The sequence below is a fragment of the Lemur catta genome, chromosome 3, assembly GCF_020740605.2.
Source record: "Lemur catta isolate mLemCat1 chromosome 3, mLemCat1.pri, whole genome shotgun sequence".
NCBI lineage: Eukaryota > Metazoa > Chordata > Mammalia > Primates > Lemuridae > Lemur > Lemur catta.
The window spans coordinates 21,197,935-21,213,928 of record NC_059130.1 but is presented as its reverse complement, the minus strand read 5'-3'; the positions used below and the strand labels follow the sequence as shown (position 1 = coordinate 21,213,928).

At 40.3% G+C, this 15,994-nt stretch overlaps 1 protein-coding gene across 1 annotated transcript in view; it reads left to right on the top strand.

Annotated features, from left to right (window-relative positions):
* SPAG17 (sperm associated antigen 17) overlaps positions 1-15,994 on the top strand; it is a 238,307-nt gene that overhangs the window by 208,527 nt on the left and 13,786 nt on the right. Inside the window, exons 43-47 of the mRNA XM_045546928.1 lie at positions 977-1,108; positions 8,095-8,231; positions 9,491-9,675; positions 11,751-11,811; positions 14,364-14,508. Of these exons, the coding sequence (XP_045402884.1) occupies positions 977-1,108; positions 8,095-8,231; positions 9,491-9,675; positions 11,751-11,811; positions 14,364-14,508 (660 nt within the window). The remainder of the gene's footprint in view (positions 1-976; positions 1,109-8,094; positions 8,232-9,490; positions 9,676-11,750; positions 11,812-14,363; positions 14,509-15,994) is intronic.

Below are 15,994 nucleotides of genomic sequence, written 5' to 3'. Positions count from 1 at the left end.
TATACAAAAAATTAGCCAGGCATGGTGGCGCATGCCTGTAGTCCCAGCTACTCAGGAGGCTGAGGCGGGAGGATCGCTTAAGCCCAGGAGTTTGAGGTTGCTGTGAGCTAGGCTGACGCCACGGCACTCACTCTAGCCCGGGCAACAAAGCGAGACTCTGTCTCAAAAAAAAAAAAAAAATATGTGGGGGAAACTGCACAAGTTTGATTGGGAACTATATATTAGAGGCCATTGTGAAATTACTATCAGTTCCTTGCATATGACAATGTTGTAAATATATAGAAGAACGTCTTCATTCTTAGTGGATGCATGCTGAAGAATTTAGGGATGAAATGAAATTTAGTGCTTCTCTTTAATTAACTGAATAGTTAAAATACCCAAATACAATATCAGAAATTCAGCTGCCTATAATGAACCCAGCCAATGAAAGCATCTAATTACGACAATTTGCAAAGCAGAAATTAAGGCTGGGAACAATGACTTGTAAATGGGATGGAGAGAAATCATGGAGGGAAAGTTGACTGTCTTGTGCTGCGTTTTCTTAGATACGTTTTAATAAAGAGCTACATTTTCTTATGTAATTAATGGATTTAAGATTGGAAACTTTTTTTGTTAAATCTCATCTCAGTTACCATTACCAGGTAAAAGTAGAGACAAATTACTTGGCCTCTACTTCCTAACACAACAAGGTGACAACTTTTCTATTTGGTCATAATGCCCATAAAAACCAGCTGGCTCTTAAGGAGTGTGAATTTTGCGGGTGCATACCATCCTGTTTGTTAATGGAAAACACTGTATCAAATTTGAAGAATCCCTGCCTCCTAATGGCTCTCTTGTATTTTGTTTCTAAAGAGGGTGGGAGAAAAATCATTTTGTTCATTGTAAAACACCTTGTTCAATGTTTGTGCATACAAACATTAGTAGTTGTATCATTGTCAAAAATATGGATTTATAATGTTCATTTCGGGTTTTCTAGATTCCAAACCATCTAACATTTCAGAACAAGAATCTTCACCTGTACTTAATCTTCCAAAGTCACAGATTTCTGTGGATATGAAGGAGTTCACTGGCCAGAACCAAACTGAAAATTTAACAAAATCTACCAAAGGTATGGAAGTCTTTGCTCTATCTTATTGTTTCTCAAAACGAAACATTATGTCTTTTTGGAGTATGGGAGATGGTGCTAGGGGCTGGGGATGCAGCTGGCAATTACAGAAAATTCTAGAGGATCATGGATCTTGGAGCTATGCAGCTTTGCAAGACTTCTTAGCACATCAAAGGATGTCAAAAAATATTTCAAGAATGACTACAAATCCCAGATTGAAGGGAAGAAATTACATATACTTTTCTTAGATTTATTATTTTATTTCATTACATTTCATTTTATTCTCATGGTTCTGAGAGCTTGTGTGATTCATTGAAGGTGAGGCACCTGATAGCTTTTCTTGAGCAGCCAGGAATTTGGTACTTAGACTAAGATTTAACTATTATTCCAGTACTTGCTTGGTCCTACAGGTGCTGGAGAAAATCATAAGATACAGTCTCTGTCTTACACAGCACATAATCTTATTGGACTAGCAGAAATTAAAACATAGAATAATACGGAATAGTATTACAATGGAGTCACATTACACTGATTTCACTGAAGTCAATTAAACTAAATATGGTTGGTCAAAAAAGATAAAGACAGAGAGACAGAGGCATAATAATTTAGATTACATAGATAATTTTGCCACCACTTGATTCCTGTGTGGATATTCCACACTGAATGTGAGAGGGGAATCTACTGATAGCTCTCAGTTATCTCTTATAGAGCAAGTATCTTGCCACATTTATGGGTGAATTAAGAGATTTACCCTACACAAGACATTTGCCTTCCTGAAAAACTTCTCTAGTACAGGTTTATTCACTCAGTGGGTAATTACTCAATACCCACTATATGGCACGCATAGTTCTACGCATGGAAATGTAACAGTTACAAGGCCAAAGTCTTATGGAGCTGTCCATTCTATGGGCAGACATAGACAATAAGTAAACAAATAATTTAGATAAATTCGGAGTGTAATAAATGCTATAATAAAACAGCGTAATGTATGGTGAGTAACTTGGGCAACATTCCATCAGGGGATTAGAAGGCATCTCTATGAAGGAGTATTTGAGATGAGCTAAGTACAAGGAGTAGCCACGCAAGGATTAGGGAGAGCAATATTCCAGGTAGTGAGAACAGTTAAGTATGAAGGCATTGACGGGAAGAAACATTAAAAAGTCACACAGCTAGTACAAAATGAGCAAAGGGAAAGGTAGAGGAAGGTAAGGCTAAAGGGAAGGCAGAGGTGAGATCTTTATAGGAAGTTTTAAGTTTTGTCCTAAACGTAGCTTTATTCAAACACCAGTGGAAAGTTTTGAACAGGGTATTATAGTTACATGGCTAATTTATATTTTAAAAAGACCACTCTATGAGGATAACAGCTTGTGGCAAGGAAAGGGAGGAGTGGGGAAAAGTTGAAGCCCAGGACTGAGGTGGTTCAGGTGGGAGTGGTGAGATGCAAATTAATCGGAAATACATCACAGGAGTGGAGCCAACAGGCCTTGCTGGCTGGTCGGATATGGATGTGAGAAAAATGAGGAACCAAGAATGATTCCTAGGTTAACTTAGGTAATTCATTGTGAGGCCAGGAATTTGTCGTTGTAAGGAGTTCGTAGGTGGTGCTGATGGTGCTAGCACAGACAGGATCATGCTTTGAGAGCCACTGCCCTAAGGCAAACTTCAGACTGCAAAAGTCAGAGGAGGAGCTGGTAAGGGCAATTAAGAAGAAGCAGCCAGTGAGGTAGGAGAAAAACAGGAACAGGAAATCACTGTTTCAAGTGTTTCAAATGATCCTGAAAGGTCAAGCAAGGTAAGGAATAAACATGGGATTGGGCAAGGCGGAAATCACTGGTGACTCTGACAAGACAGTTCCTGGGCACGAAGAGAACCAAAGCCCAAGTGAGTGAGTGGTGGATAGAAGGGCTAAAGGGACAGCAGCAGCAAGACTACGTAGCTTTACCCAAGGATTCTGCTGAAAAGACTACAGAAATGGGATTGCAGATGAAGAGAGATGTGTAATCAAGGGAGAGCTATTTTTCTAAAGATTAGACATACTAGAGCATGTTGATTTGCAAATCATAATAATTTCATAGTAAGAGAGAACTTGATGCAGGAAAGAGGGACACTTAATTGCAAGACAGCAAAGTCCTAAAAAAGGTGAGAGAACATGGCATCTTGGGAAAACCCTGAGTGGCAGAGTTGACCTTGGATGAACATGGTTACCTCATCCATAGTAACAGAGAGAGGAGAGTGAATGTGGATGCATTTGCAGATAGATTGATAGGTTAGGTAAGGGGAAGATGAGAGTTCCTGTCTGATTGTAAAGGAATGAATGCTATCATTGTATCACCAGATGTATTCCATATAAACAGAAAAGCAAAACAAGAAGGGAGTGACTCTGTAAGGTGACGATGTCCATTGGCCAGAGGTCTCAGTGAGGTCACATAACTGCCTGGTGGATGAGATAGAGTAATAAACTGGAAGAACAGGAAGTGGTAATCTAGAAAGGGATGCTTTAAACTGAGATTTTGAAAGTGGTAAAATTACTGGTGTTGGCAAAGTTAAAAATATGACCATGAGAGTTTCTGAGGTAGAAAAGAGGAAAAGACGAAGAAACTGAGTGATTGAGAATCACAAAGGACAGGGTGTTGGATGGATCATCCAGGTGATGTCACCAGGAAAGATGAAGTAGAAGACCATCCCAGGTGTTAAAATCTCCAGTGAATGAAGGGATTGACGGAGAGAGATCGGCAAAAGACAACTGCTTGGAGAAGTAGTAGCTAATACAGTCTCATTGCACAAGCTTCAAAGGAACAGAGCTTTGAAAGAAGAAAAAGAAATAGTTTTGAAACAAGGACACCTACTGTACCCCCAGGTACTGAGGTACTTGAGATAAGGGACAATAATGTGACCCCCACTATAAATGGCAAATTAAATTTAATATAAAAAGTTCAAAGAAGTTCAGAGTAGAAGGAGGTTAACATAAGCAGTGGGAGAAATATGAATAAATATTAATAGAATTTCATAGATTTTAGGATTTAAGAGGTGAATCACCTAAGACAACCCTTATTTCACTTGAGGAAATTGAAACCTAGAGAAGTTAAGTGACATCTAAAATCATACAGCAAATCTGTGACTGAGCCGGGGCTAGCAAATGAGTTTCAAGACTCCTATTTCTCTGTATTTTATTATACTACACTCCAGATGTAGGAAATAGAAGAGAGCATTTTATTTAAAATGAAATTAGTATCTCCAAAAGCTTAAAGGTAGAAAAGAACAGGGAATTAGCCTAAGTAGTTCGGAGAGTTTTTATTTGTCAATAATATAAGGTACTGTGTGTAAAATACAGAGAAGGTTTGGATTTGCAAAATAAAATGTTTCTTTTTTTTTCACTGTGATAATACTGCATGAGAACGCCCTGAAATCCTTCAGTGGCTTAGAACAGCCAGTGTGTGGGCCTGTGAGCCACTGTGGCATCTCTGCCCCAGACGGCAGGGTGGGTGCGCTGGAGTCGGCTTGCTCCACAGCCCCTGAGGGCTGAGTGTGGCATCTCTTTCCAACTCCACATCCTGTGACATCAGCTCGATAGCTTGAATCTGCCATGGTGAGCAATCAGAAAAGGCTGTAAGTGAGCAAATGATACAAACCAGGGCAGTTTTTCCTGGGAGAGGAAATTGTTAACTATTTCCACCACCTGGCAGGGGTGGGGAACCTGCAGCCTCAAGGCCACATGTGGCCCTCCAGATCCCCGGATTCCTGAGTGCGGCCCCTCAACCAAATCCAAACTCCACAGAACAAATCCCTTTATTGAAAGGCTTTACTCTGCAAAATTTGGATTCAGTCAAAAGGCCTCACTCAAGGATCCAGAAGGCCACATGTGGGCCCAAGGCTGCAGGTTCCCCACTGGGGCAAGGCATTCTCACAACAGAGACTCAAAGCTCAAGAGATGAGGGGAAACACACGCTGGCTCTCACAGCTTCTGCTCAGACTGGCACGCTGCCATTCACACACACACTTCTTGTCAAAGCAAGTCCTGTGGCTGAGCTCAAAGTCAATGGGCCAGAGAAATATATCCTACCTACAGGGAAGCCATACTCAGAGGGGAAGTGAATAATCGTGAGTAAATAATCCAGCCTGCTCAGCACAGTAATAGGGAAGGTCCAGCAGTAACAGTCAGATGACAGGCACTAGCAGGACCATACCAGTTGTTCAAACGTCAAAGTACCTCTGTATCAGCTGGTGTCTAGTCACTGCTCCGAGCCCCTCAAGTACGCCCTCCCCCGTCTTCCCAGCCCTGAGAAGTCCTGGGTAGGCTCAGTGGAGTAATAACCTATTTTGGGGGATGCAGTATGGTATACACAGAACTAAGAGTATAGGCTCTACCTGGGTTCACATCCTGGCTCCTTATGTGCTAACTATGTGCTGTTGGACACATTATTTAAACCCTCTGTCTCTTCCTATTTCTTCTTCTGTAAAGGGGAAATAGTGGTATATACATCCCTGGGTTGGAAGAATTAAGTTCATCAATATAAGTGAAATACTTCAAGCAGTGCCTGGTACATCATAAACTTTATACTAGTATTTACTGTTAAGAATTAGCATGAGCAATTAGGCCACACATGATGGCTCACACCTGTAATCCCAGCACTTTGGGAGGCCGAGGCAGGAAAATCACTTGAGGCTAGGAGTTGAAGACCAGCCTAGGCAACATAGCGAGACCCCGTCAAATATATACAAAAATATACAAAAATTAGCCAGGCATGGTAGCATGTGCCTGAGGCTGAGGCAGGAGGATCCCTTGAGCTCAGGAGTTTGAGGTTGCCGTGAGCTGTGATGATGCCATTGCACTCTAGCCCGGGCAACAGAGTAAGACGCTGTCTTAAAAAAAAAAAAAAGAATAGTACGAGCAATTAATTACAACGTATTACACTGATAAACTGCATTCACACAAAACAATAATACATGTATGGTAAGAATACGAACAAAAAGATATATAAAGCCTTTAGAATCTTTGCCTGTGCAGGGAATGGTGACCAAAGGGAATAAATACATTAAAACACTGATCACCAAGGTCCATTCCCAGAGATTCTGGTTGTTTTGGTAGGGAACAGGGCTCGTCTGGCATGTGGCCTGGGAATCTGTTTTCCCAGCGGCAACCCAGGGGCCTGTGATGCACAGACGGGTCTGGGACTCACTGGGTGGTGGAGGGGCGTGTTCCTTGTGGAACTCTTAGGTTCGCATTCCAGCCCTGCCACTTATCACAGTTTCTTGGCCAAGTTATTTAATCCTCGGAACTTCCATTTCTTCATCACTAAAAAAAGAGATACTACTACAATATAGCTGGGACTTTTCAATTTGTAACTGTGAGAACTAAAACTCAAACTCGAACAAAAAAAAAAAATGAAAATTTATTGGTGCTCAAGAGCGAAACACAGAAAAATGGCTGTTGTGCTGGCTCGGGGATGTTTGGATTCCTGCACTCCAGCTTCCAGCAGTGCATTTGTGGCTGCCTGTCTCCACATCCTCCCTGCCTCCACCTTGCCCCGTCCCTACGTGTCTCTCTTTGGTTTTATCCTCTCCTGCAAAGGACAGGCTGTTTCCATGTGGCAGGGATAATGACCATAGAGACCTCAGATTCTGATTCTTCCGGATCCACAACCTAGCTACGCAAGATAGGGTTACCACCATCAACTTCAGCAGAAATATCCAGGAAGAGCCCTCGTTGGCGTGGCTTTGCTCCTGATGGCTGGGACCGGGGATATTGTGGCACCAAAAGTGTGTGGTAGGAGTGTGCGTGGAGACGGGGCATGGGAGGAGTGCTGAGCATATCAAGCATAGTCGCGACAGCCCTGTAATTTTATGAGAACTAAAGGACACGCTCTTTGTGAAAACGTGTGGTGCCTAAGTGCAGATAGTGGTCACTCAAATATTGGATCCCTTCCTTTTCTTCTCTTTGTGATTTGAATGCAGGAAACGATTTTTAAATGTGGTGATCTAAAATATAATTCTTATTTCAACCTCCTGGCTATTGGAACAAATAAATACAGCTGCTGCTCTGTGGATTATCTACACTTGCCCACTCCTTCATGTAACCGAAGAAAATAACAAATTACCACATTTAGTGATCTGCGGATTTAATGCCCTGGCTGAATTTATCCACGGTTACTACACCGCTGTTTAGAACTATAATTATAGTAGTAAAAATATAGTAGCAAAGAAATTCTTAAGATTTTGTACTCATTAGTTGTGAGAAATCTTTCAGAGTCAATGTTTCATTGTATTTTGCAGATTTAGTGGAAAGAACCCTGAAAACCTAGGTATAATTCAGTTCATCATAGGCAGGCCACTTGACTTTTTAGAAACGTATTTTTCTCATTTAGTTAAAAAAATTGATGCTAACATCATCTGCCCTGCCCATCTATCTCCTAGGTTTGTTGTGAGGACTAATGTTAGGTTATATATGTAAAATCGCTTTGTAAAACGTAAAGATGTAAAGTGAGAATTAACAGAAAGCCTTTGTTTCTTTAAATAAGCTCTTTAAAAAGTAAAGAAGAAAAGTTTCCAGGCTGGTTTATGTTTTTACATACTCTGGTATTATCTCAAATGTCTTTGAATAAAATATCCATGTGGCATAATTTTTTTCCTTTGATCTGTGAAATGTAGTTTATTAATATTAATTTTCTAATGTCATATTATTCTTTTTTTAATTTCAGAATATTATGGGGGTACAAACATTTTGGTTATATATATGGCCTTTGCTTCGCCCAAGCCTGAGCTCCAAGCGTGCCCTTCCCCCATACAGTGCTCTCTGCACCCATCAGTTGTGGGTTTACCCACCTCCACCAGCCCCCTCCCACCTGACCGGCCCCCGATGAATATTACTTCCATGTGTGCACCTTAGTGTTGCTCAGTTAGTACCAATTTGATGGCGAGTACATGTGGTGCTTATTTTTCCATTCTTGTGATACTTCACTTCGAAGGCATAACTTCAGCTTTCTCTCTAACAGAACCAGAACGTTGTGTGCCTGTGAATGTTCCAACCCAGTCATTGCTGCAGGATGTTGCAGGACAAGCAAGAAAACTCAAAGTGAAGTTGCCTTATTATTTGACGAGTTCCAAGCCCAAGTCTCAGCCTCTCACAAAGGTAAAACACAGACACGGGAACAGGTTTCCCTGAGCCAGTCAGCACTGTATGTAATTCTGACTCCCTGAAGTTATTAGTTTCCAGCCACCGTGTACTCCTCTTTACTGCGTCTGCCATCTCACTATGAAGGCCGTTGAGTCACACACATAAACTAAGGCAGTGCTTTGCTGGAGGCTGCTCACACAGGCTCATGAGAGACAGTTTATGAGCCCGATGTTGAACCACTGATAGCTTGAGATCAGCCATGCTGGGAGGACTTGTGCCACAAAATTGGTAAATGCTGCTAATCAAAATTCCTTTCAAAGAGCCAGTGTGCCAGCACACTACTTGCTGGCTAAAGGGATCACTGGCTCACAGTATAAAATGCAACGCTTAACGTGAGTACAGGGCATGGCCCCGTTTGCTTCTTTACCTTCACCTTGACTCAATTAAGCTGTTTCTCTTCATTCTTTAAGACCACCAAGCTCCTTTCTTGCTCAGAGGCTCAAAGATTAAGATTCCACCTAGCTCTGTTGGGAAACCTTACAAGCCTACTAGTCAAGTTTTGATTATGGTTTTTCTCCATGGCATACTGTGTTCAAGTCCATCATAGAAAGTATTGCAGTGTGTATAACTGATTTGTGATTGCCGTGCTTCTCAAACTTTAATGTGCATATGAATTACCTGGGGATCTTCTTAAAATACAGATTCTGACTCACTAGGTCTGTTGGGGGCCCTGAGACTCTACAGTTCTAACAAACTCCCAGGTAATGTCCGTGCTGCCTCTGGGAATAATAAGGGCATAAAGTAAAGGTTCTCAAAGTATGGTTATCTGACCAGCAGCATTGGCAACACTGAGAACTTGTGATAAATGCAAATTCTTGGGTGCCACCCCAGACCTATAGAATGAAAAATTCTGGGGGTAGAGTCAGCAATCTCTGTCTTAATGAGTGCTCCGGGAGATTCTGATGAAAGCTAAACTGTGATAACCACTGGCCACATTTCAGAATTAGGCAACCTTGAGTTTGAAATTTTGTTCTGCCATTTACCACTTACGCAAATTATCTTTCTTCCAATTCTCTGAACTTGAGCTTCTTTATCCTTAAAACAAAGCCTAAAATACTTCCTTACAGGGCTGTTGTAAGGATTATAAGAGACTGTAAATGTTCGTTTTCTTCCCCAACCAACCAGTTATTTTCCTCTGGTGACAGGAACTTTTTCTTATCTTAGGAACTCAAAATAAAACCATTTTATTTCATTAATTTTTCCTTAATGCAAAGGTGAAAGATTCTGTTGGAGGAAAAGTGAATACATCCTCTGTTGCATCTGCTGCCATTAATAATGCAAACTCATCCCCTTTTGGGTTCCATCTTCTCCCATCATCAGTGAAGTTTGGAGTGCTTAAAGAAGGACACACCTATGCAGCTATTGTAAAGCTCAAGAATGTTGGCGTGGACTTCTGCAGGTGAGGCCAGGGCACAAGATTATGTTTCCCTGCTCTGCAACTTGTCTTTGGCCACCTACATCAGTAAATGTTTATTGAACTGAATTGTAATTACACCTTAAATCTTCATAACATTCATTTAATCATTTACACGCTAAATTTATCCGTTAATTAATTTATTCATTCTTCAACAAGTCAGTGTTTACCAATCCCCAATTATGCAGTAGGTACTTCTTTGCCCTCCCATTATTCATACTCTGGTAAAGGAAACTCGTGTCTTGATCTATACTAGCAAAAAACAAGGGGAGGTGGTACAAGTGCTACAATAACTAATACATAAACTTGAAAGTCTCTTTCTCAAATCCACCAACTATAATAATACCAGCTGATGTTTGTTTGCATTTTATCATCTGAAAATGATCATAAAGTTTAATTATTTCTGCATAATTGAGGCAAAGACCTTAGAGACTAGTATAAAAAAAGAAACTGAGGGCATGGTGCTCACGCCTATAATTCCAGCACTTTGGGAGGCTGAGGCAGGAGGATTGCTTCAGGCCAGGAGTTCAAGACCAGCCTGGGCAACATGGCGAGCCTTGTCTCTACAAAAAATGAAAAAAAATTAGCTGGGCATGGTGGTATGTGCCCATAGTCCCAGTTACTTAGGAGGCTGAGGCAGGAGGATCGCTTGAGCCCAGGAGTTTGAGGTTGCAATGAGCTATGATGACACCACTGCACTCTAACCTGAGTGACAGAGCAAGACCCTATCCCTCTGGGTCAGGGGGGGATTGAGTGTCTTGTTTCTTGATTTAAGTCTTATAGGAGAGAGTGAGGCTAGACCTCAGATCCCCTCAGTACTGCCACATGGCAGAGGTGCCTTGCTTTATTAACATAGGTGTGGTCTCCAGTTTCATATGGGATTTCAGTCCTTTCCATTGGGTCAATATACCATATATCTATACCAAGACCATTTCCAATTACAAAATGTCCACTATTTTATTTTGAATTAAATATAAGCATAATGTTGGTTTTTTCCCCCATAAAAATGGAATAAATGTTTATTTCAATTGTAGATTTATTCTCAGTATAAGTGGCTACTCTTTCAAGAATGTTTGTGACTCTGAGCCAGGCAAAGTGGGATTCTGGACTGAGGATTGGAAATCAGATGGAGCAAAATGATAGGAGCATCCAATTTGGAAGATCTCTGTCCCATTTTAGCTGAGGCAAATCCCTAACTTCAGGACTAATGTTTCCTTCCTCAGAAAAAAACTGATGAGGAACTCAGGCCACCAGATCATACTTTATTGTTTTTTAGGTTGTTGCCAACAAAGTGGGTGGGGAGAAATAGAGTCAATCTAATAAATCTCACTCATGTGGATCCTGTCTCTCCAGCCTAGAGTTTTAGTTTTAGAGATTTCACCCCTCAGGTTGTTAAATTCAGCCACGACAGGGCAGACAGCAAAGTTGATGGTGGAAGGAGCAGGGTTGGGGGCAGAATGGAGGTGGGCTTTCCTTGGCATTTTAATTTACTCCAGGTCTTTAACCTTCAGGCGGAACCCACAAACCACAGGAAGGGAAAGAGATCAATAAGCACCATGTGTGAGCACAGAGCTTTTCAAGTTCTTCGACATTTTCTGAGCCCTTTCTGTTTCTCCTTTCCTCAAGCACGCAAGCCCCATACCAAGACAGAGTGAGGCTGGCTCCCATGCTCCGCTGCTTTCCAAAAGAGCCTTTATTCTTCAGCTTAATGATCTGGCTGCCAGCATTTGCGTTCACGCTGGCGGCTACGCTGAAATGCACACACCAGCCAAACACTCCCCCTGCCCGGGCCTGGGCTGCTTGTCAGCAACCAATAACGAAGGGTTGAACTCAGGTTGGAATCTGTTTTACGCTGATGAAAAACTGTTGGAAAGGCAGTTGTGAAATGGGCCCCCGATTCTTCTCCCAACTGAATATTAACGTTGTTTTTCTAATGATATGGACTCCTGGCTCCTGTGTAGCAAATATTAACACCTCCATGATTTTATAACATCCCAGCTCATTCATTGCTTATGTTTTTAATTACGGCATAAATTTATTTTCATCTTTCTGCCTGGTAGGTTTAGAGTGAAGCAGCCCCCACCCAGCACAGGACTGAAAGTCACTTACAAACCTGGGCCTGTAAGTTCTATGTGTTACCTATTGTGTGTCTTTGTGTGCACAAGTGAATGTGTACATGTTTCCAGTAAAGTGGGCTTTTAAATCATTCTGCCCATTCGGTTTGAACTATGTATAAGTCTAATTCTTCTAGTATTACAAGCAAAAGCTTCCTGATATTGGTACAATATGTGGCTTGATGCCACTTATTTCATAGAGTAACCATGAGACAGATCCTATGTGTAAATAGAGTGAAACTTGCAGCTATAGAGACATTTCTGAAGTTCACCTCATTTGTCCCGATAGTACAGTTATGTACTATTGTATGAAAACTAACTTTTAAAAAATTAAATCCTTATGCAAAGTGAAAAATCTTTTGGAAAAATAATTATTCCATTCTTTACATTTTATGTAAATCCTGGTTTGCTTCCTTGGTATTTGCCAGGAAATATTATTTAATGCCATATTAAGAAATAATAGTATAATTTACATTCATCAGCTGCCTCATTTCTTCAAAGATCTCTGAAAATACAAATTTAAAAATGTCAACCTGTTCTGACTTTCTTAGATGCATGCACAAAAATTGGGTGTTTAGTAAAAAATATATTAATAGTATATTCCCATTTACTTTAAATTACAATTTCAGAAATAAAGTATGATATAAACAAAAGTTCATCTCAAGATATAATAAAATCACACTAGTTAAGCCTTGATCAGTGCATCATTTGGCTGCTTTAACAGCCCTTTTATTTCACTCAGCAACTTTGAGTTCCTCCCATATGCCACTGATAGTGCCAGGGTACAGAGGATGTTAAGCGTAAGTAAGACACATAAGGAGTTTACAGAGCCAGGCACGTAGCAGGTACTCAAGAGATGTGTGAGTGAGTGACAGCATGAGTGAGTAAGTCTGATGGATACATAACCCAGTGAACAAGGGACACCAGTCCCGTGACAAGCGCCGCGTGCTCCCTGGGTCTGAGGCTCTCAAAGCAGGCACAGTCGCTATATGCTCACACAGAAGGGCCAGTATGGTATAGTGCAAAGTCAGTTCAGTGATGTCGGTAGTTAATGCTCTGAGCCTTGTTTTTCTCATGTGTAAAGAGGGAGTTCAGACCAGACGATTTATTAGCCCCTTCTAGCTCTGATATTTTATGATCTATAGAAAAAGTAGTATACAGGCTGAAACTCCAAACAGAAATACATTTTGGGATTAAATCTACTAATTTATGAAAACGTCTCTGAAATAATTCATCACTGTCCTGTCAAGATTTCAGAACCTTCACAACATAAGGCAAAAGGCAAAAATCAAAGCAAACCCTTCTTGCATTGTTCTGGCAAGCTAGCAAATCTCATTTTAAAGTAGGGATTATGTCGAAAGCCAAAATGACTGTTGGATCAACCTTTATAGGTACTAAAAACCCAGCATGTATTCTTTGAAGCTCACTCTATACTGTAAGTTTTTTTAGTTTATTTATTTATTTTTTTTTTTAGTTTTTGACGGTAGGTTTTGGCTCTGGCAAAAAATATAATCTGTGGACTTCTCCATATGTAAATCTAACCGCTGTTCAGCTTGGTTAGTTGCCAGTGCTAAATGAATATGCTCAAAGCCTGGGTAAACCTGTATGCTGGCACTGTTCCAGCTCTCCTCCTGCCGAATTTCATCACTGCCCAGCCCTGCTCTGTTTGTTGGGCTTGGAGGACTAAGGGTCTGATTCTCAGAAACAGAGCTGTTGGATACCCTCCAGTATGCATACGTTCACAAGCACATTGTTGAAAAAATTGAAACATTTTTCGATTATATTATTTATAAAACTATATTGAAGAAAAAAAATTCCATTTGTATCTGATTGCTTTCCATGTGGTAGTTTCTGACTTTTTTTTTTTTTCCAGATAACTGTTTCCAAGTCTGCTTTTTAACCCACCTCCTGGAGAGGCAACTTAGAAACATAAACAGCTCTTTCTTTCCTGGCTAGTGTTCTTTTCAAGGAACAAGGCAAGAAGCCCATGCCTTGCTGTGTTCCTTCTTCATTATATATTAGGTTTCTTTGTTGGTACAATCCTCTTCCATGAGCTTTCAGACCTAAGCGGTTTGGCATTTAAACTAATTTTGTCTCCCTCTACTGGCTTTATCACTTCACGCATCCAGCATTAGGAATAGACCAAGGAGTGGAGCAGGGAAGTTATGGGATTCACCAGTGTCTTGGATTAATTTTAAGATCAAATTTATATTTAATCAGTAGGAATTCACTATTGACATTCAAAAAGTAGCAAATTGCAGAAATTTTCCTTCAGTGCCACTTCCAGTACATAGGCATTTAATTTCCTTATGCTCTTTCCCAAATAGCACCTGGGTTGCCCCTTCAACAATATATCCTGGGTCCCATTTACTTAATGAAATTCTGCCTAACTATAAAGTAATTCTGCTAAATGCTTATGACAGCTACCATTTATTAGTGCTAAATTTATAAACGAGAAAACCAAAAGTAAGGGAGTTTAAGTAACTTGCCCAAATCAGTGTTGAAGTCAAGGTTTGAACTCAGATATGTCTGTTCCTAAAGCCACCTTGTGTCTTATAGTTGGCACCTGGTTTGCATGCAGAATTGAAGGTGGAGTTGTTTGCCATGGTTGCTGGAGAAGACGGTGCCAAGGGAGTGACGCACATCTCTCACAATATTGAGATTATGACTGAGCATGATGTTCTGTTCTTACCTGTGGAAGCAAATATCCTTTAAAATTCAATTTGAATAATCATATATAGTGCAGAAATTTCATATGAGTGAGGAAAAATGGAAGTCAAAATGCATCTCCTTATCTTCATTAATTCTGTCTTTAAAATCAGTTTCTTAAGGCAGAGAAACCTGTCATTCATCTTTGAAAACATCTAGCCAAATCTAAAAAATACCTAACACATAGTACATGTGTAGTAACTGCAAATTAAATAAATGTCAATGTTTTGGGCTATTTATGGGATATCAAACAAACAGAATAGAAAAGCAAGTCTGTCATCAAAAAAATGTGTAGTCTTGTGGGGGATAGGAAATGCCTTCTTATTATAATATAAAGGTCCGGTATTCACCGAAGTATGCATGCATTCCTTTATGTCAGTGTCGGTAGCCATACAGATATCAAGTATCTACTATCTGCAAGCTACTGTATGAAGTATTTTATCATATATAAAAAAGGAAAATTGGACTCTATCATAAAAGACATATAACATAGTAGCAGAAATAAGGTCTTCACATTTGATTCCTGTACTATTTTGTACTTCTCCAATGATGTAAATCATATATATACTGCTTGTGTTACAGTTTTCTATTTGATATTAGATCTGGGTCTTACAAAATGTGAAAACTTTTGATGAAGGGAGACTTTAAGTACAAAGAATAAACAAAACCATGGCAATAGGAAAGCTCCAGGAGTTTGGGAGGTTAGCAGGGAGTTCAACTTGCTGAGAGCTTAAGAAGTATTAGGAAGTATAGTGAAAAAGAGGGTTAGAATCAAGTTATGGAAGATCTTGAATCTTTGGCTTTGACTTTATTATTTAAGCAACAGTGAACCATTACAGATTTCTGACCCAGTAAGTGATATGATCAGCATATCTTTATACAAATGAATATAGTGTTATTATGCAGAATATGCAGAAGAACTGGATCTGGATGTTTAAAAGAACTGTTGGAAGTCTACTTCAATAGGCCAAGTATAAGGACAAAAAGAACTATAGGGTGGCAACATGCAACATGAAAGAGGAACATGGATGAAAGATACACTGGGGGGACTGCAAAATCTGAAGTAGGAAGGAAGCAAGAGGACAGACAAGTTGAACTCAAAGGTTTAAGGCTCAGGTAATGAATCACAGATATGCAGGACTGAATCTCAGTTGAGAAGTCAGGGTTGGAGATACAAATTTAAGCATCTTCTACACAGAGATGATGATTGAAAGTATGGGAAAGAAGCAGAAAGATGGGATCTGTTAGGGAGCAGGAGGAAGACAAGGAGCTGCTGTGTGCGGTGGCTCACACCTGTAATCCCAGCAACTCAAGAGGCTGAGGTAGGAGGATTGCTTGAGGCCAGGAATTTGAGACCAGCCTGGGTGATACAGCGAGACCCTGTCTCAAAAAAAAAAAAATTAAATAAAAAAGAGGAGCCAATGGAGACAGAGCCAGCAATGAGAAAGCCATGAAATATCTCAGAAGCCATAGAAAGAATT